The 24,937-nt window shown below is 48.6% G+C and overlaps 1 protein-coding gene and 1 long non-coding RNA gene across 3 annotated transcripts in view; one reads left to right on the forward strand and one right to left on the reverse strand.

Annotated features, from left to right (window-relative positions):
* The window catches only part of LOC122174150 (uncharacterized), a 51,504-nt gene extending 43,318 nt beyond the window's left edge, over positions 1–8,186 (reverse strand). The window contains exon 1 of the long non-coding RNA XR_006175563.2: positions 5,910–8,186. This is a non-coding gene — a long non-coding RNA (uncharacterized LOC122174150). The remainder of the gene's footprint in view (positions 1–5,909) is intronic.
* LOC112060360 (C-type lectin domain family 2 member B-like) lies at positions 8,176–18,876 on the forward strand. Of its 2 annotated transcripts, XM_024110081.3 has the most exons (6): positions 8,177–8,527; positions 9,409–9,519; positions 14,872–15,047; positions 16,159–16,262; positions 16,581–16,721; positions 16,898–18,876. In XM_024110081.3, exons 1-5 carry the CDS (start codon positions 8,245–8,247, stop codon positions 16,696–16,698), a joined length of 792 nt encoding a protein of 263 aa, XP_023965849.1. In that variant the 5' UTR covers positions 8,177–8,244; the 3' UTR covers positions 16,699–16,721; positions 16,898–18,876. The 2 variants fall into 2 exon arrangements, with proteins under 2 accessions (XP_065428288.1, XP_023965849.1); XM_065572216.1 differs by having other exon boundaries at positions 8,176–8,527; positions 16,581–18,876.
* The last annotated feature ends 6,061 nt before the right edge of the window (positions 18,877–24,937 follow it).

The raw sequence follows: 24,937 nt of genomic DNA on the forward strand, positions 1-24,937 counted from the left end.
CGTGACGTGCAAATCGGTCGTCCGACCGGGGTATAGGGGTGAAAGACTAATCGTAACATCTAGTAGCTGGTTCCCTCCAAAGTTTCCCTCAGGATAGCTGGCACTTGTCTGTCTCCACATACTGTCTGGGGGACGACTGCTAAGCCTACCCCCCAACCCACACACACACTCTCTGGGGGACGACTATTAAGCCTCCCCCCCAGACCACCAGGGGAAGACTGCTAAGCCTCCCGCCAGCCTGGGGGAAGACTGCTAAGCCTCCCCCCACCCAAACACACACACTGTCTGGGGGACGACTGCTAAGCCTCCCCCCCAACCCACATACACACTCTCTGGGGGACGACTATTAAGCCTCCCTCCGGACCGCCCGGGGGAAGACTGCTAAGCCTCCCGCCAGCCCCCCGCCCAGCCTGGGGGAAGACTGCTAAGCCTCCCCCTACCCAAACACACACACTGTCTGGGGGACGACTGCTAAGCCTCCCCCCCCACAAACACACACACTGTCTGGGGGACAACTATTAAGCCTCCCCCGGTCTTCCCTGGGGACGACTATTAAGCCTCCCCTGGACCTGCTCCATCTCGACTATTAAACAAGTCTTGTCTATTGCTATAGCTTTGGTTCAAAGATAAAAAAAAGGAGTATTAACATTTAGGAAGACACTTGAGTGAAATAGTATTATTGTCTATATGTCTCTTTGAAGGTTGTGGTAACCTGTATCTGAACTGTTTAATGGATAAATTACCCTGTGCTAATTGCCAGAATGTTTAGGAAAAGGAGAGTTAAGCCTATTGTTTTCTCAGGCCAAAAGGCTGCTGGAAATGTATAAAAACCCTGGAACATGATCCTGCTTCATCTCAGATCTGCTTTGGGTTTCAAGAGGGGGAAACCTTAAGCCACAAGGATTGAGATCCCCAGTCATTGACTGGAGCCACCCTGAATATGGACATTGGACTATAACCTATCGACTATATCTAAAAGGACTTTTGGCAACTAAAAGCTCATCTCTGCTATGTATCTGAACCTCTAGAATTGAATTCAAGTCTGTATGTATATTGATCTTTTAACCAACACTCACTCTCTTTTCTTTTTTAATAAATTTTAGTTTAGTTAATAAGAATTAACTATAGCGTGTATTTTGGGTAAGATCTAAGTTATAATTGAACCTGGGTGTGTGGCTGATCCTTTGGGATTGGAAGAACCATTTCTTTTATATGATGAGATAAGATTTTCAGTAATCATCATCATATCTGACGTGTGTGTCTGGGTGGAGGCCTGAGGCTGGGTACTTTAAGGGAACTGCGTTGTTTGGACTTCTGAGTAACCTGTATGATAATATAGAAGTTGTTCTGTGCTGGTTTGGTAAATCTAAGTATTGGAATATCCACCAGCTTTTGGGGTTTGTTTGCCCCGTTTTGTTTGCAGTTCACCCTAATTGAGTGACCTCAGCTGGCTACCATGGCCAGCACCGTCACATACCCTAAAAAGTAACTTGGTAAAAATGGCATAATGAGGTTCCATATTAATTGTGTCTCACTGATTTTCACATCAAAACTGAAGTTTGCAAATAAATAAAAAGATGTTTTCCCTTACTACCCACAAATGCAGCCTTGGCTCTAACAGTGAAACTAGGTTATTTCATTCTCATGCATCAACAGCAGTAAGAGAGGTTCTGCAGGCCAAAGTTGGCCCTAAATATGCAACCTTATTAAGGATAATCAGATGACAGAGAGGTATCAGGGATAGCACAATCTGAAGAGAAGAGAGTTACACAGCTATTCCCGAGAGCCCTATTTGACCTACAAGAGCCTGGATCATGCCCTGTCAGGCTTGTTCAGGTCAGGATATGGGGTGGATGTTTGTTGCCCTGGTAAATGACTTCCTACCTGCCACAAAAAAGGGAACCATGTCCATACTTATCCCATGGGATCTTTCAGGGACAGCTAATACTGCTGACCAGCAATCTCTCCTGACCTACCTCCAGGACTTAAATTCAGCCAGAGCTTCCTGAGAGGAGCTCCGGTAAATATTTTCAAACCCGTGGGGCAGAAGCTCCGAATCCGGGTGCCCTCCTCAGGGCTGAAACCCCAAGCCGCGGGGCTCCAGGAAATACTCTATGAGAATTTAAGCCCTGCCTACCTCCAAGAGGCTGCCAGGTGAATGGAAATGCCCTAAAAAGTCTCAGGGCTTTCATCTCTGACAAAGGTTATTTTTTCGACTTCCAGATCCCCCATACAGTGTTCTGAAAAAATCAGTTATCTTCCCTATTCTATTCTATATCCATATAAAGCCATTGGAAGAGGTAGTGAGACAACACAGGCTGGTCCAGCAGTACATAAATGACAGCTGCCTCTCCATTTCTTCGCATCAAATGTAAACTTGCACATTCTCCCAGCAGTCTGTGACTAGTGGACATGGCTGCCTCCCTCTCCCTTTCAGACAGATGGTGAGCAATGAGGCAGGAAGGAATGAGTGTAACTAGCAGTGGGATGTAGGCGAGAGCAATATGAGACATGGCAGCCAAGCAACACCATTGTCGTACTGATACCCAGATCACAGCTTCAAGGGGCAAGCTTCAAAACTTGATCCACATCCACACAGGCTAAAAATACAATTTGGTTCAAAACCAAAGCTGAGTTTCTGAAGCACCCATTTGACATTAAATAAAACACTGGGTATATTCTCTCTATCGGCAGAGTGCGTCCATACTTGGTGCTCTAGTATCGACAATGAGAGCAGTGCACTGTGGGTAGTTATCCCACTGTGCTACTTACCACTTTCTACAGCTAGGACTTTTGGGAAGGCGAAGTGGATCACAGCACATCTTGGGTGTGGGCTCAACATCCCATGTTGCATTATTTTCTGTCCCAGCATTTCATAGTCTTCCAACTGCGTTTCACAGCATTTTTCAATGGCCCCATTTACTGTGCGCCCACAATCTCTGTGTGAAAGGATGGATCCCGCACTGCTCTCAATTGTTGTAGTAACTGTTATTAACACATCGTGGATGATCATGCCGTGTATCACGAGCTCCTAATCTGAACAGGAATCAGAGTTGCCAGACTGCTGTGTGCCACCGAAAGAAATACCAGATTACTTTTGGCGTTCACGGAGCAGCTGCACATGGTGGTCTATCGCTTTTGGGTCAGGAATCAAGCACTGACTGGTGGGATCGTTATGCAGGTCTGGGATGACGAGCAGTGGCTACAGAACTTTTGGATGCAAAAATCCATCTCCCTGGAACTGTGTGTGGAGCTCATCCCAGCCCAGTGGTGCAAGGACACCAAAATAAGAGCTGTCCTCTCAGTGGAGAATACATGGCGATCGCAGTGTGGAAGCTGGAGACTCCTGACTGCTACCAGTCAGTCGTGAATCAGTCTGGAGTCGGGAAGTTGACTGTGGGTGCCGCATTAACACAAGTGTGCAGGGCCATTAATCGCATCATATTATGAAGGACTGTTACTCTTGGCAATGCGCGTGAAATAGTGGATGGGTCTTCAGAAATGGGATTCCCTAACTGTGGTGGAGTGATAGATGGCACACATATCCCAATTTTGGCCCTGGACCATCTTATGACGGAATACATCAATAGAAAGGGGTACTTCTCCATGGTATTGCAGGCTCTTATTGATCACTGCGCGTGTTTCACTGACATCAACGCAGGGTGGTCTAGAAAGGTGTATGATGCTCGCATCTTCAGGAACACTGGCCTGTACAGAAAGCTGCAAGCAGGGATTTTCTTTCCAGACCAGAAGGTTCCAGTGGGGGATGCTGAAATGCCCATAGTGATCCTGGGAGATCCAGCATACCCCTTACTCCCCTGGCTCATGAAGCCTAAGGCCGTGGCTACACTCGAAACTTCAAAGCGCTGTCGTGAGAGCGCTCCCATGGCAGCACTTTGAAGTGCGAGTGTGGTCGCACAACAGCGCTGGGAGAGAGCTCTCCCAGCGCTGCAGGTACTCCACTTCCATGAGGGGATTAGTTTACAGCGCTGGGGCACTGTTTACACTGGCGCTTTACAGCGCTGTAACTTGCTGCACTCAGGGGGGTGTTTTTTCACACCCCTGAGCGAGAAAGTTGCAGCGCTGAAAAGCGCCAGTGTAGCCAAGCCCTTACACAGGAAACCTGGACAGCAGCAAGGAATGCTTCAACAATAGGCTGAGTAGGTGCAGAATGACCCTGGAATGTGTGTTTGACAGATTAAAAGCGCACTGGCAATGCCTTTATGGCAGATTAGATCTAAGTGAGGAAAACATTCCCATGGTCATAGCTGCCTGCTGCATGCTCCATAATCTTTGTGAGGCTAAGGGTGAGAAGTTTGCCCAGGGGTGGATTGCTGAGGCAGGTCACTTGTCTGCTGATTTTAAGCAGCCTGATACCAGGGTTATTAGAGGAACACAAAGGGGAGGGAGCGGGATTCCAATCAGGAAGGCTTTGAAGCAACATTTTGATAATGAGAACCAGTAATATGTATTTCTAGACAGTCATCTGCCATCCTCCATTAATCTGAGTTTTGTTATTTTGCCTAACACTTGTGATGATTCTTGAGCGGGATTTGCAGTAAGCTAATGATTAAACTGCATGTATATGTTTTACTACCAGCAGCAATCACTAGGTGTAGGACACAAATAAAGTTTGGTTATCTTTTACAGAGTTTGTTTTTATTAAACACCAATTAGCACACACAAAAAGATAGGTGGGAAGGGAGGTAGCATTGCAGGGCAGTGGAGATTTTCATAGCTGTGCATAAGTCCAGCTATAATTTTGGAAGCGGTCTAAAAGGGCGGAGTGAACGGGATACTGAGATGTTCCGGTAAATTGGAAGGAATGTGTAGGAGAAGTTTGGGAAGGGCATAAAAAACAGTTCTGTATTGGCTGTGTGTGTGTGTGGTGGTGGTGGGGGGGGGGGGGAACAAACACATCTGTTCTGACTGTAGCGTGATGAGGGACTTCAGCATCTGTTTGCTCCTCCATGACTTTTATCATCTGCTCATGGGCCTTTTGAACATGCTCCGCACCCTCCTTTCTGTCCTGCCTTTCTATTTCTCTCCACTCCCTGCTTTCCCTTTTTTCTGCCTGAGCGGATTGGAGCACCTCACGGAACATGTCCTCCTTGTGCGTTCTTGGTCACTTCCTTATATGGCCTAGATGCTCTACCGGGGTGTAGGGGGTTCTCTATAAGGTCACATCTGCAGAAGCACATGAAACAATGCACAGAAGCATGATTGTTAGTTCATGCATAGCATTGAATCATCACAGTAAAATACACTTCTTGTAACATACCAATCACTTTCTCACTGACCCTTGGCAAGCACACATCTTGGCGAACACCCTAAATGTGGTAAGTTCGGCCTGGGTGGGTGGTGGGCATTCAAGCTGGGACAAAGAAAGTAGGTGATGTTTCAGGGGGATCAGTGCAGGTGAGCAGGGACAATATTGAAAATTCTGCCAACGCTTTCCATAAGTGGGGGTCATTGAAGCAGATATTTCACTCCTGAGGGTAAGTAACGATGCAAGGGTGCATCACTGCACACATACAGCTTCAGACTTGGTCCCTATGTTGCTCGCCTCTGTGCTGATTTGGTCCCTGCACATGTGATTGCCAAGTCGCGCAGGAAAATTTCCTACAATGGGAGAAGGAACAAAGCAGCTCTGCCACCTTTGGCAGAGGATTGGCGAGTACCTCCAGGCTAGTTTCTTAGAGATCTCTCTGGAGGATTCCCGTGAAATCTCGGTGTGCATCAACACACTGTTCTGCTGCACTACTTAGTTGCACAGGGGAATGTGGAGCACACTCAAACACAGTTAGTCTTTCACATTTCTATACCTTCACCCCCTTCTACAGTATACAGAGCAAAGGATATCTGTACATCGTATAACCAAGTAGCATCAACTCAAAAAGATCACTTACCAGGGGTCTCCTCTCCTGCATCTTGCTTGCTGGAGACTGACTGCTGGGACTGGCTAGACAACTCTGGAGTGGAGAGTTCCTGACTTGCCGCACCATCAGACGACCCTGCTGTGGGCTCCATATTGTCCTCCAAGTCCACTTCCTCAGCCACGACTTCGTCCTCACGATTAGGTCCATTGTCCACCACCTCCAGTCCCACCAAAATATCCATGGGGCTTTGGGTGGTGGAGGTGGGGAGGCCACCGAGGATGGCATCCAGCTCCTCATAGAAGCGGACGGTCTTCCGCGCAGCACTGGAGCAATGGTTTGCCTCCCTTACCTTCTGGTATGCCTGTCTCAGCTCCTTTATCTTTGCTCACCACTATACCATGTTCTGATCATAGCCCTTATCACACAAGCCATGAGAAATCTGCCCTTCGTGTCAAAGTACCTATGGCTGGAGTGCAGCTGGAACTGCACAACCTCCTCTCCCCATATACTGAGCAGATCCAACAGTTCTGCTGTGGTCCAAGAGGGGGAGCATTTGCCTCGTGGAGCCACCATGGTCAGCTGCGAAGATGAGATGTGAGTTCTCCACACCAAACAGGAAGTGGAATTTCAAAAATTCCTGGGCCTTTAGAAGGGAAGCAGTGGATGCTTGTGCAGGGCAGTGGAGTTCAAACTGCTGACCAGAGCAGTCAGGATGGGCATTATAGAACACCTCCTGGAAGCCATTTACAGCAACAAAACCAAGCATGATGTCTACACTGATTCTTTGTCACTAAAACTTTGCTGCGAAAAGCCCTATGCCTCTCATACAGGTGGTTTTATTTTGTTGCCAAAACAGAAGAATTTTGTCTGCAAAAGTGACATGCCTTTCACTGACAAAACAGTGTAGTGTAAACCAATGGTTTTCACACTTTTTTTCTGGTGACCCAGTTAAAGAAAATTGTTGATGCACATGACCCAATGGAGCTGGGGATGAGGGGTTTGGAGTGTGGGAGGGGGCTCTGGGCTGGGGCAGGGGGTGGGGGTGCAAGAGGGGGTCAGGGTTCTGGGCTGGGGGTGCAGCTCTGGGGTGGGGCCAGGGATGAGAGGTTTGGGGTACAGGAGGGGGCTCTGAGTTTTGGGAGGGCTCAGGGCTCGGGCAGGGGATTGGGGCACAGGCTTACCTTGGGCAGCTCCCGGTCAGTGGCGCAATGGGGCTGCTAAGGCAGGCTTCCTGCCTCTCCTGGCACTGGGGATCGTGCTGCGCCCAGAAAGCAGCTAGCAGCAGGTCCGGCTCGTAGGCGAAGGCACGCTAGCCGCTCCCCATGGCTCTTATCAACAGGCACCACCACTCCCAGCTCCCATTGGCTGGTTCCCCGCCAATGGGAGTGCGGAGCCGGTGCTCGAGATGGGGGCAGTGCGGAGCCCCGTGGCACCCCCCACCTAGGAGCCGGACCTGCTGCTGGCCGCTTCTGGGGCGCAGCGTGGTGTCAGAACAGGTAGGAACTAGCCAGCCTTAGCCGGCAGCACCGCTGACGACTTTTAACGGCTCGGTTGGCGGTGCTGACCAGAGGCGCTGTAACCCAGTGACTTCCATTCCACGAACCAGTACTGGGTCATGACCCACAGTTTGAAAACCACTGGTGTAGACAAGGCCTTAGTTGATCTAGGATTTTAACTAATTACAACTGTAAACCTCCACCCCCCCCCCCATTGAACTGTAACTAATTACAGTTAGTTAATCTAATTACATACTGTTAGTTGATCTAGGGTTAACTAATTACAGGGACATATATAAGGTAATGCTACAGGTTATAGATAAGTGAAGACAATACCATTACTATTGCCTTTGAACTAAACTAACACACAAGTGAACTGGCCTGATTAAAATACAAGACCTTTTGACACTTTGCTTTCTATTAGCAAATGAGTGAATTAGCCTGCAGCCCTGTCCTGAACTGGCACCTAGGTAGACAGAGTCACCCTGTTAACAAGATGAAAGGAAGGAAGTACAGGGCGTGGAGATCTAGTTACACTGGTTTCTAAATGATCTCAGGGTCCGTGCTGCATTTTGGAGACGGATTCAATGTATTGTTTAAGGCTGCGAGTCTTTTATGGAGGTCAGGGATTTCCTGACTTCCACAGCTGCAACCGCTGGTGCAGCTGACCCCAGGGCTGCCCGAGCAGCCTCAGGATCAGTCGAACCAGACGCTGCTCTGGCGGCCCCAGGCTGGTCCCCGCGCTGCAGAGCCAAGGTCCGGGACGCCAACCAAGAGTGGCCAATTATTTTGAGGTGATCCTGGCGGGAGATTTGAATGAGGGCGCGGGCGGGAAACTGTGGCGGCCGCTGGCGCTGCAGTAGGAGGCGATGGGGAGCCTGGGTTCGCTTCCACGCCGCTTGCTGACGCCGGAGAGCGGCGATTCGGGGGCTGACTCGGACCCGGCAGGGGAACCGGCTCTGCCTGGCCCGGGGCTCCCACCGGGGGCTGCCACGCATGTGGCGGTGCCGCCAGCGAGATACCCGGACCTCACCGGGAGTACGGGGGCGGCGGCCGCGCTGGTCCCGGCCGGGCAGCAGCCCCAGGCAGTCCCACTGCCGAGTCCCCCCAGGGAGCGGGGAGACCCGAGGAAGAGCTGCCGGTACCTGCGCGGTGAGAGCAACAGGGCTGGGGGGATTCGCCCGGGAGTTGCTGGGATCTCCCTGCCGGGAGCGGGGCAAAGAGATTCGCTGCCGCTTCCAGCGCTGCCCCGGGGAAACCGTAGCCGCTGTCTGGGCCCCAGCCCTGCACGCCACGCTCGGGCTCTGGGGGTCTGCAGCGCCCGGCACCGGGCATTGACAGCGCCTAGGGCAGCTTCCCCTGGGCCACATGCTCTCCGCAGCGCTGCGGTTCCCTGATTCCGGTCCCAGCACGCCAGCTCCCGGTCCGTGCTGTGCCCCCGCACCGCAGCAAACTAAAAACAGGAGCCGGTGTCACTAAGAGCCAGTTCTCGAGAGGGTGTTTGGTGATCGTTTTTCCCAGTCAGGCACTGGGCAAAGGACGCCTGGCCTCGGTAATAAGACGGCTGTTAGCAGTTAGAGTAATCACCACCGAAACCAAACCGTATCATACATTAATTTGGTATAATTTGGTCTGGATAAATTATATTGCAGGAATCATTCACTGCCTGGCTTATTGGCTGCTAAAGAGGAGAACATCTTAAAAATCTGACTCCGCTGTATGCTGTCTGGTCACTCAGTCTGTTTGCTTCATTGAACTAGACTATTAATTTCCCCTCCAGGTTCTCATGTGTCCCAATACAATAATACCAGAGGATTTTTTTTCAATTAATGATGTCTCTTCTGTGCTAGTTCAAACGGATTTCACTCTAAACCTAAATGTTAAGCCAAATTAAACCCAATGCTTCCTTTAAGTATTGGTTTTTATTTTCCCATAATGTTCTATGTTTTGCCTGCTTTAGACTAGAAGCAGAACTACCAATGTACCTTTATTTTCCATGTAATGTTTATGTGCACTTATGTAACTTTTCTTAGTTTCAGAGCTGTGTTCAAACATCTGGATCTGGAAATGTCTAGCCTGTATGGCTATGGTTACAGTCATCTTGGTTACAATCGTATTGGTTAAAATCTCCCTGGATCTCAGAGGTAAATGCTTTAAGATTGAAGAGGAAAGGGTCTCCGGGAAATGCATTGCCACAAAACTCTTACAAACTACTTTTAAAGCTTACTAATGTGTTAATTTTTAATTAATTAACATTGTTAGTTGTAATCATTTCTAACTTTGTCAGGATCCAATGACAAATATTTGTAGCAAATATATACATCGCCTCAGGGATGCTTCAGAATGTAAGCTTTCCTTTAAAAAAAATAATTGATCTGTCCATCATTGTTCGGGAGAGAGCTTCAGTTATACCTGATTCAGTTTTTCAAGGCTTCAAAACCAGAAAGACTAGAAACATGGGAGCCACTATGCTGTTGCCCTGTACCTGGTATAAGTCACTTGCTTTAATGCAAGGTACATATAGAACACCATCAAATCAACATGGTAATGTTTTACACTGCTCTAAATCAGTGGTTTTCAAACTACGGGTTGCAATTCAGTACTGGGTCGTGGAATGTAAGGCCCTGGGTCACCACACCTCTGGTCAGCACCGCCGACCCGGCTGTTAAAAGTCCCTTCAGCGGTGCTGCTCGGCTAAGGCAGGCTAGTCCCTACCTGTCCTGGCTCCACGCTGTGCCCTGGAAGCAGCCAGCAGCAGGTCCAGCTCCTAGGTCGGGGGGCCACATGGCTCCGCGTGCTGCCCGAGCACTGGTTCCGCACTCGCTGGGGGGGCAGACAGTGTTTGTGGGCGAGGGCCACGCAGAGCTGCTTGCGCGTCTCTGCCTAGGAGCTGGACCTGCTGCTGGCCACTTCTGGAGTGCAGCATGGTCCACAGTGCCAGGAGAGGCAGGAAGCCTGCTGTAGCACTGCCGCTGCACCACGGACTGGGAGCCACCCGAGGTAATCCCATGCTCCAGCCCTGACTCCCCACCCCCCCCCAAAAAAAACCAGAGCCCCCTCCTGCACCCCAAACCTGTCATCCCTGGCCCCACCCCAGAGCCTGCATCCCCAGGCCAGAGCCTGCACCCACTCCCTCACCCCAATCCCCTGCCCCAGCCCAGAGCCCCCCCCATACTCTGAACCCCTCATTCCCAGCCCCACCCCGCAGCTCTCGCCCCCACACCCCAACCTTCTGCCCCAGTCCTGAGCCCCTCCCATACCCCAAACCCATCATCCTCCGCTCCATTGGGTCATGAGCATCACCAATTTTCTTCAACTGGGTCGCCAGAAAAAAAGTTTGAAAACCACCGCTCTAAATGACTACAGAAGGTGCAGGGCAGTGAATTGAGTGCATGTGGTTTTCAAGTGAGTTTAGATCAGAGGTTCCCAAACTGTGGGGCACGCCCCCCTAAGGGGCATGGAGGAACAACTGAGGGGGCCTGGACCAGCTCCCACAGGGAGCGGGAAGGAAGCTCCACCTAGCTCCTCCCCACCCCTAGCTCTGCTCCGGTCCCACCTCCAGTTGTGGCCCCAGCTCCACCTCAGTGCAGCTCCGTTGCCAGCCCCCAGCCTTGGCCAGTGAGTGCAACTTCGTTCTCTGCCTGGGGCCAACGGTGGAGGTGAGGCCAGGAGTGGTGCCGCACCCTGGCTGCAGGCCCGGCTGCCAGCCCTCACTGCACCCTGGCTGCAGGCCCGGCTTGCCACAGCCACGCTCCACCTGGCTGCGGCCCCTGGCCACGGCCCCACCCCAGCTGCAGCCCCAACCTTGGTCCCCTTACTCCTGTCTGTGTCCTGTCCCGCCACTGTCGGAGTCATAGTCCCACTCCCAGGCCTGGTTCGAGGGGCGGGTGCGCAATCCTCAAAAGTTTGAGGGTTGCTGATTTAGATCCTTGAGACTGTCATTGTGGTTTCATAATTTTTAATGTCCATCACCTCCCGCCGAATTGCCGCCGCAGATCACGATCGCGGCTTTTGGGGGGGGGGGGGGTGCTGCTTGGGGTGGCAAAAACCCTGGAGATGGCCTTGCCAGCCTGTTCTTTAAAATCTGCAATGATGGGGATTCTACAACCTCCCTTGCAAGCCTATTGCAGACCATAACTACCCTTTAGTTGGAAAGTTTTTCCTAACAGCTAACCTAAATCTCCCTTGCTTCAGATTAAGACCATTACTTTTTGTCCTATTGTAATGTTGACAGACCCCAGTCATTGGCGGGCGGGATCGAACATGGAGCTTTTGGAGCTTAGTGCATGAGCCTCTACTGCATGACCTAAAAGCCATATGGCTCCTAGATAAGGCTGTACAGCAGGGATCTCAAACTCAAATCACGTGAGGACTAGTACATTGGCCCGAGGGCTGCATCACTGACACCTTTTCATACAAAGATACAAAAGCCCCCACCTCTGCCCCTGGTCCCACCCCCACTCCATCCCTTCCCCAAAGTCCCTGCCCCAACTCTGCCCCCTCCCTGCCCCTATTCCAAACCCTTCCCCAAATCCCCGCCTCTTCTCCGCCTCCTCTCCTGAGCGCACCGTGTCCCCGTTCCTCCTGGAAAGTCCTAAGCGCTGCCAAACAGCTGTTTGGCAGCAGGAAGCGCTGGGAGGTAGGCGGAGGAGCGAGGACGCAGCACGCTCGGGGGAGGAGGGGAGCTATGACGGGCTGCAGGAAATAACTCTGCGGGGCCGCGTATTTGAGACCCCTGCTGTAGAGCAAACTCATTAATATCTCTCTCTAAGTGGTCTCGGTGGCAATAGATGAGACAGAACACCACACCCAGGAGGTGCATGGGTTACAACTACCGTCAGTGGACATGTAGAACAATTGGTCACAGTCCTCTTCAACATATTTGTTGAAGACTGTTATCGGGTCTCCACTCAGTCTTCTTTTCTCAAGACCAAATATGCTAAGTTTTTCAACCTTTCCTCATAGGTCAAGTTTTCTAAACCTTTTATCATTTTTTGTTGCTTTCCTCTGGACTCTCTCCAATTTGTCTGTCTTTCGTGAAATGTGGCACCCAGAACTGGACACCAATATTCCAGTTGAGGCCTTGTTGGTGCTGAATAGAGTGGGACTCTTACCCCCTTTGTCTTGCATGACACTGCCGTTAATAGGCCCCAGAATGATATTAGCCTTTTTCACAAGCATAATGTTTTCATCTTCAGCCTCATCTCTGGGAGGGAAGAGTGTGCTGTGGGGGGGGAGTAATTGAAAATGGTGATCAGCATTTCAGACTACACAAAGGGTTGGAACTATTCTAGCCTTTTCATCAGGAATTTCTTTCTTTTAACTATAGATCGCAAGATATTCCTCCTTGAAGTGTAATTAGCACTTCATGTACAAACATAATTAATTCTCACCTTACCCCTGGGAGACAGGGAAAAGTAATTATCCCCATTTCTCAGACACAGACTGAAAAATAGAAAGGTAAAGCCAGGAATAGAACTCAAATGTTCAAGCCACCAGCCCTGAGCTTGCTTTTTTTTTTTTTAAATATGCTGCTAAACTGTTTTTATGAGAGAGCTGTATCTTTCACTACAGCAGTTCCTGGAAGCTTCTCTGTACATTGAGTCTGGGGATTGTATTTTACATCTAATTTTTTTTAATTTATAGTAGCACCTAATTTCCCAACTAATTAGAGCCCTATTTTGCTAGGTTCTGTTCACACACATAGTGAGAGACAGTCCCTGCCCCATAGACCTTACAATCTACATTGAGAAGACAAAGGGTTGGTGGGGACTCCCAGACACAAAGAGGTAAAGTGACTTCCCAAAGGCCATGCAGCAGGTCAGTGGCTGAGCTTGCAATAGAGCTCTAAGTATCCTGATTGCTAGTCTAGTGCCCTGTCCACTAGACCATACTGCCTCGCTGTACTTGTACAGCTCTAAACTTGGCATTTTATCTACTGGTTAATGTACTTCACCAAACAGCAACAAAAATTAGAACTGGTTGGAAAGTGTCACCCTTGGAAATTTTTATCTTTTAATTTCTTTGAAACATAATATTTATTGTGGACCGTTGACACTTTCTGTGAAAATTTTTGTGGTTAAAAACTTCAGACCAATATATGACCTCTTTGAAAAGTTATGAGTAGCTTCAAACAGAAATACAAAGGCAGCTTTAACTATAGTTGTTGCTGCAGTTAGAATATTTCATTTTATTTAGTGACTTATATGTAGGGCCCTACCAAATTCATGGCCATGAAAAACATGTCACGGACAGTGAAATCAGATCTCCCCCATGAAATCTAGCTGTGGGAGGGGAGAGACAAGGATGGGGATGCCCCAGCTGGGGGCTGCTACTGGGCCCCTGGCTCCAGCTGCTAGTCCCCTCTGGGCTGTGGAGAGACGGGACTTACTCTTCCCCTGCACAGCCACTCTCGGGGGGATGATCAGACCCACCTCTGGGTTCCTACCCCAGCTGCAGGAAGCTGTGGGACTGGGCAGCAGCCCCAGAGCTTCCTGCAGCCACAGGAGGTCGCCAGAAGTGGAGGTGGGTCTGATCTCGCCCCCCCCCCACCACCACCACCCAAGCGTGGCCATGCCAGGGAAGAGCAAGTCCTGTGCTTCCCCAGCCCAGCTGGGACTAGCAGCTAGGAGCTCCTGGGTGGGGTGCTCCCAGCAACACAGGGGAGATCAGACCCACCTCCACAAACCTCCTCCAGCTGCAGGAAGCTCCAGGAGTGCTGCCTTCAGAGCCCAACCCAGAAGTGAGGGTGGCAATACCATGACCGCCCTACAACACCATTGACCCCCCCACACACACACAATCCCATTTTGGGTCAGAACCCCCGCATATACAACACCATAAATTTCAGATATAAACATCTGAAAATGTGAAATTTTCAAATCCTGTGGCTGTGAAATTGACCAGAATGGACTGTAAATTTGGTAGGGCCCTACTTACATTAAAGCTGTTTACAAAGTACAGATGCATGAACAAGTTTCCCTTACCCCACCTTGGTGGTGTGACATGGATGTTTGGACCACAAAGTAACACTGCCCAAAAGTTTAGGACAAGAAATGAAGAATACAATAACCCACTGAAACTGTAAGGAGAATCTAGGTAGGTAGGTAGGATGTAGTAAATATATTTAAAAAAAACAAAATACTCTTGCTGGAAGGTTGCAGTGTAACACTACTTTTATTTTAGATTCCAGAACAATAACACACAGTAACTAAAACCAGAAAGATAAAGCAGGGTGCTTCCAAAGGCCGAGAGGCACAACTCGTCCCACTTTAGGCAGGCAGGCTGGCTGGCTTTAGACTGACTGCTGCTAGGCCCAGATTGCACACTTCCCTAAGAGTCCCCTGCCTGCGATCACGACCCGGAAAACCAGCCTGGGAGATTTAAAGTGACCACTTACAATTTTAACAGTGTTCAATATACAATCTCCTTCCTCATCCCCACCCCCACCCCCAAAAAGAGAAGAAAATGTCTGCTGATTGTCTTCTGTCTGCTAGCCATAGAACGTGTCCCTGCTGTGACTGGAAAGTGCATACCCTGCCCAGGAAGCTGGATGTGGTTCAGAGGGCAATGTTACTATTTTTCCAAAGAAACCCAGGACTGGGATGCCAGTAAGGAGTTTTGCAGTTCTCATAATGCCACACTTGCTGTGATAAAAGAACCATCACAACTGGTGAGAATAAGAAATTTCATTTGATTCTCTCCTAGCAAAGATCTTCATGGAATTACATAATATGGCTGGATCACTTGTGTAGACCTAGATGGGGCTGCAGACGTGGGCATTGGTGGGGGGAAGGACAAGATTCTTGAAAATAAGGGACTGGTCAGATTATTTGAAAATTGAAAACTCAAAAATATAACTTTCAAAACACTACCTGTTGTGGAACCTTGCTGTGGAATTTTATAGTAAAGTGCAGTCTAATGCTAGCAGGAACATACCAAGATGTGCTCTCTATGCAAGCACTCTTTGGCTTCTCTGCTGAGACTACCATGGTGCCAATTCTAGTGGTAGTGCTTTTGGTAATGCGGGCAGCCTGTCTTTCTGAAGTGGACAGAAGTCCATAAAAAGTATTCCAGTAGGCCACCAAAGAGATAAGTGGTAACTTCTGCTCGCTTTGGGTGATCTGTCCTGGATTTACATGTGCGAGCTAGAGGTTAGATGGTATCCTGATGCCTGAGTCATATTGTCTTAAAGTTTGAAAAATAATGTTATGGGGTTTACCATGACGGTCCCTTTTCAAAGTGCAGTTCTGTCTTGAAGAGTGACAGTAAAAATACCAAACCTGGTCTCCATGGTTATTGTGTCTCAGTATCTACAAGATGTTTGTTCTGCCTGCCAGCCCAAAAAATTCCCCTGGGCTCTTTACATCTTTCTGCAGGCCAAACCATGCCCTTGCTAACACCTTGGCAATACCATTGGCCCTAACAGGTTTGCACAAATGTAACTAGCTGCCTCTGCTTTTCAGTCTCTTCCTGAGCATCTGTCCCATCTGCCACATCTACCTACTTCCTCTGGACACCATTGCCCTTCTCCCACAGCACTTCCAAACAATGTCACTTTCATTCTTTCCCATGTTGGTCTATGGAACAGCACTATCCACAGGAGCGGCAGAGGTGGAAGGGGGAGACCAGCGGCCCCTGCTGCCCATTCTCACCATTAGCAGAGTTAGCTCCAGGAATGCACCCTACTATACCCACTATCCTATTCATAATCTAAATCTATAGAGCATAATAGGTACTGATAAGAATATGCTTTCTCCTCCCCCCCCCCCCCCCCATTACAGGAGACTATTAACTCTTTTAAAGGAAATGAGGATTACTGGCTTGGACTAAGCAAAGGAGGAGAGGGATGGCAGTGGGTGGATGGATCTCCATTTACTAATACCATGTAAGTTATTTCAGCTGTGACTGGCAGGTGTGGGAGATATTGGCATACCTGACTGATCAAACCCAGAAAAAAAAATTAAGTTGCTCCCAAAGCAGAGTTGAGGAAGTGTCTGCATGGAATCTTGTTGAAAGTTGGTCAATAGATTTGCAAAACAATTAAAAGACTATGTTGTAGTTGCTGGTTAGTCTTGATTTGTGGAGAGGTCTGTGTGTGTGTACATGTGAAGGAGGGTAGAGCCTATTGGTGGTCCTGTTCCTTATTTGAAATGCCAGATTCACAATGGAATCAACTTTATTCCCATGTTTTCATCCTCTCCAGAATTCAGTTGGAAAATGATGCCCCAAACTTGAACTGTGCTTTCCTTAGCATGAAGCAAGTTGCTACTGTAGACTGCACATCTCTAAGATACTGGATCTGTATCAAAGAGTCCAGATGAGTTTTCTCAATCAGCAATGAAAGGTTTGTTTGATGCAAGTTGCAAATGAAATTTGTCTTCTGTGCTGTGTTGGAAGCATGTCCTCTGGAATGGTGGCTGAAGCATGAAGGGGCATACAAATGTTTAGCATATCTGGCACGTAAATACCTTGCAATGCGAGCTACAGAAGTACCTTGCAAACACCTGTTCTCTCTTTCAGGTGACATTGTAAACAAGAAGTGGGCAGCATTATCTCCTGCAAATGTAAACAAACTTATTTGTGTAACCCCTTTGGGGTTTAGAGAGCATGGCCCCTTTAAATCTTTTTCCTAGGGGGGAGGGGGAAGAGTAAGAAGAAAGGAGGGAAACTCCAGGGGGCAGCGCTGGAACTCCAAGGAGAGGGAGAGGCAGCCTGAAGCCCTGGAAAAGTGAAGCAGAGAGAACCTGCTTGAAGCCTGAGAAGGACAGGGCTGATCGGGGACACCCCAGGACAGGAACCAAGAGGAGCACTGTGCCGGGGGGAATCGCCCGAGAAGGACAAGCTGGAGCTGGACCCAGTATCACTGCTGCCCAGAGCTGCATGGGGCTGTGAGTACTGGGACTTGTGACTCTTCATTGGGAACAAGGAGGGAGGATGTAGCTAGTTAAGTGGGGAGGTGGTCGCTCTGTGTGGCTTTGCAGAGAGCAGCAGAAGAGGGCACCGGAGGGGTTTGTTGGGGGAAAGTTCACTGGCGACTAAGATGACCAGGAGCACCCAAGACTCACCCCTGAACTGGAACTTTGCTAGGGTTACCATCTGTCTGGGTTTTCCCAGACATGTCCGGCTTTTTCAGCGTTAAATGGCCGTCCCGGGGGGATTTCTAATGTCCGGGATTTCCCCCTTCCCCTCATGCAGAGTACGGCTTGGCTGATTGGACGGCTGGGCCTGATTGAAAGCTGCTCGCAGCCACTGGGGCCTCTAGAAGCCAGAGTCCCTCCCCCTCCCACTCTCCCTCCTCCCCCGCAGTGCAGCGCTACAGTGTTTGGCTGCACGTGAAGCTCGCAGCTCTCCCTCGGCCTGGTGGGGGAGGGGGGGGCAGGCAAGGGACAGGGAACGGGGGGGTTAGATTGGTCGGGGGTTCTAGGGGGGGCTGTCAGGAGAAGGGGGTGGAGAGAGCGGTTCGGGCAGTCAGGGAGCAGGGAGACTTAGGGGGTGGGGTCCTGGGGGCAGTTAAGGTGGGGGGGGTCTCAGGAGAGGGCAGTCAGGGGACAGGTAGGGGGATTCTGAGGGGGGCAGGAAGTGGGAGGGGGCGGGGCTAGGGCGGCACCCCATGTCCTCTTTTTTGATTGTTGAAATATGGTAACCCTAACTTTGCTCCGGACTCCTGAACTCTGTGTGCAGACACATTGCTCAGTGTCTGCCCTTCCAGACTGTGCTACCACTGGGCCTGTGGGGCCTTGGTTTGGATGCAACCCTGTTCTGCTCCCCCTATATTTCCCCTTGTTGTATTTCTCCTCTCATCCCTCTGTAAATAAATATTTCCCTTTGTTATCTCCATTGTACGATTCCTGTGGGTGGGTGTGTTCACTCTGGGGGTTTGGAACAGGTGCCCCTAGGATGGAAGGGATTTCTCCTGCTGCATTCCTGCGCACGCCTTCTCTTGGCCAGAGCTGCCTGCATAGCAGACTCCATCTTGGTCACGAGGGCGCTAAAGTTACATTTGTCTGAGCGATTGGCTGAACAAGAAATAGGACTGAGTGGACCTGTAGGCTCTAAAGTTTTACATTGTTTTATTTTTGAATGCAATTATTTTTTGTACATAATTCTACATTTCTAAGTTGAGCTTTCATGATAAAGAGATTACACTACAGTACTTGTGTTAGGTGAATTGAAAAATAGTATTTCTTTAGTTTTTTTACAGTGCAAATATTTGTAATACAAATAAATATAAAGTGAGCATTGTACACTTTGTATTCTGTATAGTAAGGAAAATCAATATATTTGAAAATGTAAAAACATCCTAAAATATTTAAATAAATTGTATTCTTTTACGTGTGATTAATTGCACATTTTTTAATCGCTTGGCAGCCCAAGTAAAAATGTTTAAATGTAAAAAAATGATTTTTTAAAAATAAATTAAAATGTTTATTTTAACTCAGATTTTCTCTTTACCCGTTAAGCATTCAAGACTATAAAATAAAGTGACGTTTTGTACTTGACTCTTTAGTTTCCTAATTCTTAATAGACAAAAAATGTATGTATGCAAAATTTGAAATTCTACTAAGTAGTTTCACACTTTAAATGCTCATCATTGCTGACAAGTCCAGGACCACATTAACATCTTTGCTGTGGGGAAAAAGCAAGTAGCAATCAACACCACCCTCCAGTATATTGACCTTCTGCAAGTCAAGAAAACTGAAAAACATTGGCTAAGCAATTCTCTTTCATCAGGGTTTGCTATTTGAAGTCAATGGGACTTCAGATGGCTATTTTTGAAGATGTGGGCCTGTATACAGAAAAAAGTTCACAATAGCTTTGATTATGTATTGGAAGTTAATCAAGACTGGATGCCTTTATGGAAGACATGCTTTAGTCAAATATAAGTTATGGAGCTCAATACAGGGATAACAGGATGAAAGTTAAGGGCTTCTGACATACAGGTGGTCAAACTAGTTTAGATTCTAGTGGTCCCTTCTGGCCTTAAACTCTATGAATCTATGAACTTTGATTACCATGGTAGTCTTAATTATGGCAGACTATTCATGTGAGTAAAATTACCTGCTTATGTGTTTTCATGATTATGGCCTTAATTGTCAATATTTTGTTTTGCCTCTTAGCAATTTTGTAAAATTCTATTGACTCCCTACCAATACCGCCAATTAAAAAAACAAACCACAACATTTATTATTTGCTTTATTATAAATTTTCATCTCAACTTGGCATAGTACAAATGTTTCTATTAGTGTTACAAAGCATCAGTTGAATTAGATCACTTCTTAAAAATCAGATTATTGAAATCACTCCAGACGGGGCTGGGGAGGCTTGGCAGAATTCAATTTTTTTTTACATTTTGACAATATCAATTTTTATTTTTTTAAGGATTTGTATCTATTTTTAAAGTTTCTTGGTTGCCCCAAATTATGGAATTTAAGCATTTTTTTCATTTTTTATTTGAATTTTCATAGTTGTGGGGAAATTAAGGGTGTGTAGCACACAATAAGTTAATGACACTAGATGTTGAGATTTGAAATGGTAAAGCTTCATTTATTTGTAACAAGCCTAATTCAAGAGTGGAAATCAGAGAATTTTGCCCAAAAAGTCTTCAGATCCCACAGCTTGGAGGTTTGAGCTTAAAAAGAAAATTGTGGGCCTTTTGTTACAGGTACTGGAATGCATAATTATTTGCCAGAGCCAGCAGAGGAGTCCCTGGCCATCCTGCTGCTGAACAGCTCTGGCTTAGGGGCAGCAAATGATGCCCCATACTCCCAGCTGGTGAATGAGTCTGCAGGGTGCTCCTTGCATTGCTGCAGTCCCAAGAATACTGAATCCGTATGGGTACAAAATGTAGAGGAGTTTGCAATCCTGGCCTGTTGGAGCAGAGACCATCACAGCCCTGGCTGGGGGGGAGGATGAGTCCCCAGCTGTGGTGAGGCCTCCCTGCTGCTGAACAACTCTAGCCTGGGGGAGGCAGACAGTCCACCATGCTCCTGGCCTTTGAGTGAGGGTGTAAGTGGGACCAAGGATACATGGCTGTGGGCTCAGGATACTGGATCCCTGCGGGCACTAGGGGCATGGGAGCTAATGCACACTGATTACAATCAATGGATATTTTTTTAATTGATTTGTGTCTCAGGTGAAATTGATGTTTACTGACAATTTAAATCAAATCCTTCCAAGCCTAGTGGTGGTCTGACTGTCAATGGGAAGAACTCATCTCCACTGGGAAGGAAGTAACTGGATTTTTCCCCCTGCCATGCTTGTGACTGGTCAGGCATTTGTACAAAGGGTTCCATAGCAGGGACAGAAGGATCTGAATTATTAGATAAGGGTAGGGTGTGTAATGAGGAGTAAGGGCCTGCTCAGAGAGGGACAAATGAGGCCAACTGCCAATGTGGAAGGACCTCCGGTCCTTAGGTGTTATACTTAAGCCTAACAGAAGGGGAAGAAGGCATCTAGAGACCCACCTCCCTTTGAGCCAGTACCATAATCCCAGCATGCGGAAGGGAAAGAGTCAGAGAGAGTTAGTGATCTACTGTGGTGGGGAACTAGTTCAGGAGCCCTCTGAAGAAGTGCCCTTGCCTGTGGGGTAGGGAAGCTCTTTGTAATATAGCTTTAAACCTTTGTAGGACAGTGTTTGGCTCTTCTAGCTGGGATGTGGTTCATTAGGAAAGGGTGCCAGCAGAGGCATCTACAGGGTCCAGAGAAGTGAAGCTGGAAAGCGGGCTAGGCCCAGCTGCTCCTATCACTGGCGAAATCCTGAGCACTACTGCTGCTGTGCTCCCCTGAACCCAGTGGGAAATGGTCAGGTGCAGTCACAGAGAAGTGGCAATGCCAAAGGCCAGTGGAGTAGCTGCTGCTATAGCAAAATTTAGAACGATGGCTAGTGGAGGCTGGGTGCTGCAGACAGGTAGAAGGAGTCTGAGAGGGCTTAAAGGAGAGAATTGTTAAAGAAGTGAGGTAGGACAGAAAAGAGAGAATACATCACTGCAGAGCCTATGAACAGTATGATGGATATAGAGCTAGACAAGCTCTGAAGGGGCAGTGGGTGGGTGCTATACAAATCTGCAAGAAGTTGCCTCTAGAATGTAATGTAGCATGGCTACCTGATGGTTCCTGAATACTATCAATATTTTCTACTGCACTACTGCTAACCATCATAAGAGACAGACAGATCTGAGACTCCCAAATGGATTATTCCATTTAGGTTGGTGCTTAGATAGAAATGTGCTAAATGTTTTATAAATACCTTACTTTGACCCTGATATCTGAAAATATATTTAAGTATTAAATAACTATGCAAATCTCAGATGGTGGATTACATAGGTGATGCATGGGGGGGTATGCAAGGTCAAGTGCCCCCCAGATTTCTGCTCGGCCTCCCAAGGGGGAGAAAGAGAGGGGCTCTGTTCTTCTCCTGCTGCGCCTGCCCCCTGGCACATTCAGTCCCTGGCTCTGGCCACCGGGCCCAGGCTGGGATGGAGCCGCTTATCATGCCAGCTGAGGGTGGCTGCTCCAAGTTGCTGCCTCTATGCAGTGCGGCAGCTGCCTTCAATAACCCGGCTGGGCAGGCAGTGGCGGCCTGCCCCCTCTGCTTCCTGCCTGGGCTTGGCTGCCGGGGACAGGGGCCGAGCAAGCCGGAATCTCCCCTCCCCCAGGCACATTTCTGGCTTGCTCGGCCTCTGCCCCCAGCAGCCCAGTCCGGGCGGGCTGCTGCCCCCTCCGCAGCCAAGCTCTCTTTCAGGCAGCTGCTGGAGCAGCCACCCTCAGCCGGCGTGAGTAGTGGTTCCATCCCACTCCCCGCCCGGGCTAGGCTGCCAAGGAGAGTAGCCAAACATGCCGGTGGGAGGTGCAGTGGGAGAAAGACAGAGCCCCTACCCCTCCCCCCTGCAGGTAACAGGTGGGACAGGGAGAGCACAGAGGTCTCCAGGCTGGGCACAGGGCAGGCAGTTGCTGGGGAAGGTAACAGGAGCAGGTTTCTTGGCCTCTGCTCAGCCAGAGCTATGGGCATTGCCCGTGCCCACACCTCCCCTGCTGAGGTGTCTGTGAGCTCTGGGGAGAAACTGGTGCTGTGAGTCTCCCTGGACTCGGGCTGGCCCTAGCCCCGGAGACACTGGGATTGGCTGCCCTGCTCCAGGGAGGTGGGGCTGAAAGTTCCTCCCAGAAGCAACCTGGAATGGTCTCATCTCCCCCCCCCCCCCTTTACATTGTGTCCCTCAGTGTCAGGAGGGATGAGTCATCTATGGCAGATTATTTATTGTTTGCTTTGACTTAGTTATTTTCTTGGGATCAGTCACTGAAATCACATTGCTGTTTCTGATCCCTGATTCCATGTCTGAAACAGGTAAATAGCAAATGATGAGCAAAAAATAACCTTTTTGAACAAATAATCTTGTGCGGTAAGACTGATGACTTTCAGGAGTTGTCAATATTTTTAGAAGTAGAACAACCATTTGAATACTTCTTAACAAATAAGATGACCCTACAAGTAGCAGTGACATGATCTTGCCATGCTTATTTGGAGTTTATTGTATTATTCAGCCACCTCCAGTCATACATAACCTGTACTCTAAATCTGCCTGTTAATTTGATACATGTAGCAGGCATACTTTAAATTGTGGGAGACTCATGTTTATAATCTCAATGATTTCTGTAGCAAATGTGCTTGGTTTCTACCTAAAACTGCCAGTTATACAAACTCAGCATCAAGTTGTGTTCCTTTGCTCCCACACATCGTCTTGCCTGCTCTTCAGCAGAATGATGCTATAAGGAGAACTTCTGCCACCTCTTCCCCTACCCAGGATCCTGATGCTGGTTGTTCTCCTGCTGTTCCAAATGCCATGTAGGAAGGTACTTCAGCTGGCGGGACCAGCCTCTCCTCAGAAATCACCCAGCAGGACCTCAACACCTGCTCAGCTGAACCTCTCAATTCTACTCTCCCAGATCAAGGAGAACCATCTAGCAACACTGCTGATATGACTGAAGCCCATCCAATGGAGGGAGAAGAAAGGGAGAATGATTGCATCTGCCTCAAGTATCGCCTTCCTATAGTATCTCTGCCCTACCTGCTATCCGGTCCGAGGATTCCAATACCTTGACGGTCTTAGCAGATACCTGAAGAGAATCTATAGCAAGAGGATTGCCTTCCAGTGTGCCCTCTGCGACCTGCCTTTCAAGACACAGAAGAAATGTAAGTCATATCAAGTCACCTGCAAAGGACATCTCACACCAGAAGAGGCCAACTCTAACAGACTATGTTGTCCCCACCACATCTCTGCTTCAAATGCAGAAATGCTGCGTGCTCTATCTCCAACTTCCAACTATCCTAATACTCTGGTACGGCACACCAGCCAACTCCCCTAGAGCCACAATACAAAAAGGTGGTCCAACAATTTACTGATGGAAGGACTGCCCCTGTCCCTGGGACCACCAAACAGGATGCCATCATTGAAGGAAGAAGTGCTGCCTCAAAGATCCCTATACTGGACCCGGCCAATAGGAGGATTGGCACCTTCTCCCAGTTTATGCAAGGTAACTCCATCTCCAGATAGCATAGTGCATCCTCACAGAATGTCCAGCACAACACCATCATCAGAAGGGTCAGTGCCCCCCCCTAGGTAACTTCATGGAATCCTGTCATCAGAAGGGCTAGCACTACCTCACAGGTCCCCCAGCGAGACCCAACCAGTGGAGGAGCTGTTTCCACTGCTAGGACCACACAACGGGACCTCATCCCTAGGCAGACCCACGGCCTTCAAGACCACTTAACGGGATCTTGCCCCCAGAAGGTCTCTTGCTACATCAAAGACAGACAGAATAGAACTCATCCACAAAAAGACCAGCGTCATACCAGAAACTCCCAAGCAAGACTGCATCCTTAAAAGGACCAGTACCGGTGCCTCCAAGACTGTTCTTTCTAAAAGGACCCAGGCTGCCCTAAAGTCTGTAAGGGAAGAAAAGAGGCTACAGGCTAATTCCACAGCAATTTTACAGCCTGAGCCTGCAGAGATTGAACAACCAGAGGAGCAGCAGCCTACAGTGAGGTCCGCTACACCATGGCAAGCTGCTTGGATGGAGGAGTTAGCAAGGACAGCCTCCTTCGATGACTTTGACCTCCTTGTAGACAGATTCACTAACGATCTGTCTGCAGAAATTGTATCTGGGAAGAAGGGAAATCAGGAGACCACATGGACTGCTCAGGGAACTCCTGCATCAAGCCATAACAACAACACCAGGGAAGTCAGGAGAAGGAACATCAGTCATTACTACGATCCAGCAGCAGCTTCCAGGATCCAGAAACTACCGGTCAAACTGCCCTAAGGCTATGAGCGAGATCCTCAACTGGCCCTCATCTTACTGTGCAATCCCATCCAAGAGACTATTCTTGTACTTCAAGGGTGTGTTTGACCACATAGCCCAGAATAATGTGTGGTGTCCAGAGAGCCTTCATCCTCTGCCCCAGGTTAACTATGCAAGGGGCCTGGAAGAAGACTTTACATCACAGAAAATAATGACCAGATTTACAAAGACAAAAACCACAATCCCAGGAAAAGTTGGCATTCA

Source organism: Chrysemys picta, chromosome 1 (genome assembly GCF_011386835.1).
Source record: "Chrysemys picta bellii isolate R12L10 chromosome 1, ASM1138683v2, whole genome shotgun sequence".
NCBI lineage: Eukaryota > Metazoa > Chordata > Testudines > Emydidae > Chrysemys > Chrysemys picta.

What these genes read in the sequence shown, in the direction of transcription:
- LOC112060360 (XM_065572216.1), top strand. Translation starts at nt 8,245, where the DNA reads ATGGGGAGCCTGGGTTCGCTTCCACGCCGCTTGCTGACGCCGGAGAGC. An exon ending in TAAAAGAACCATCACAACTG is followed by an intron (nt 15,048 to 16,158) that starts GTGAGAATAAGA and finishes CCCCCATTACAG; the next exon opens with GAGACTATTAACTCTTTTAA. An exon ending in TCTCCATTTACTAATACCAT is followed by an intron (nt 16,263 to 16,580) that starts GTAAGTTATTTC and finishes CATCCTCTCCAG; the next exon opens with AATTCAGTTGGAAAATGATG.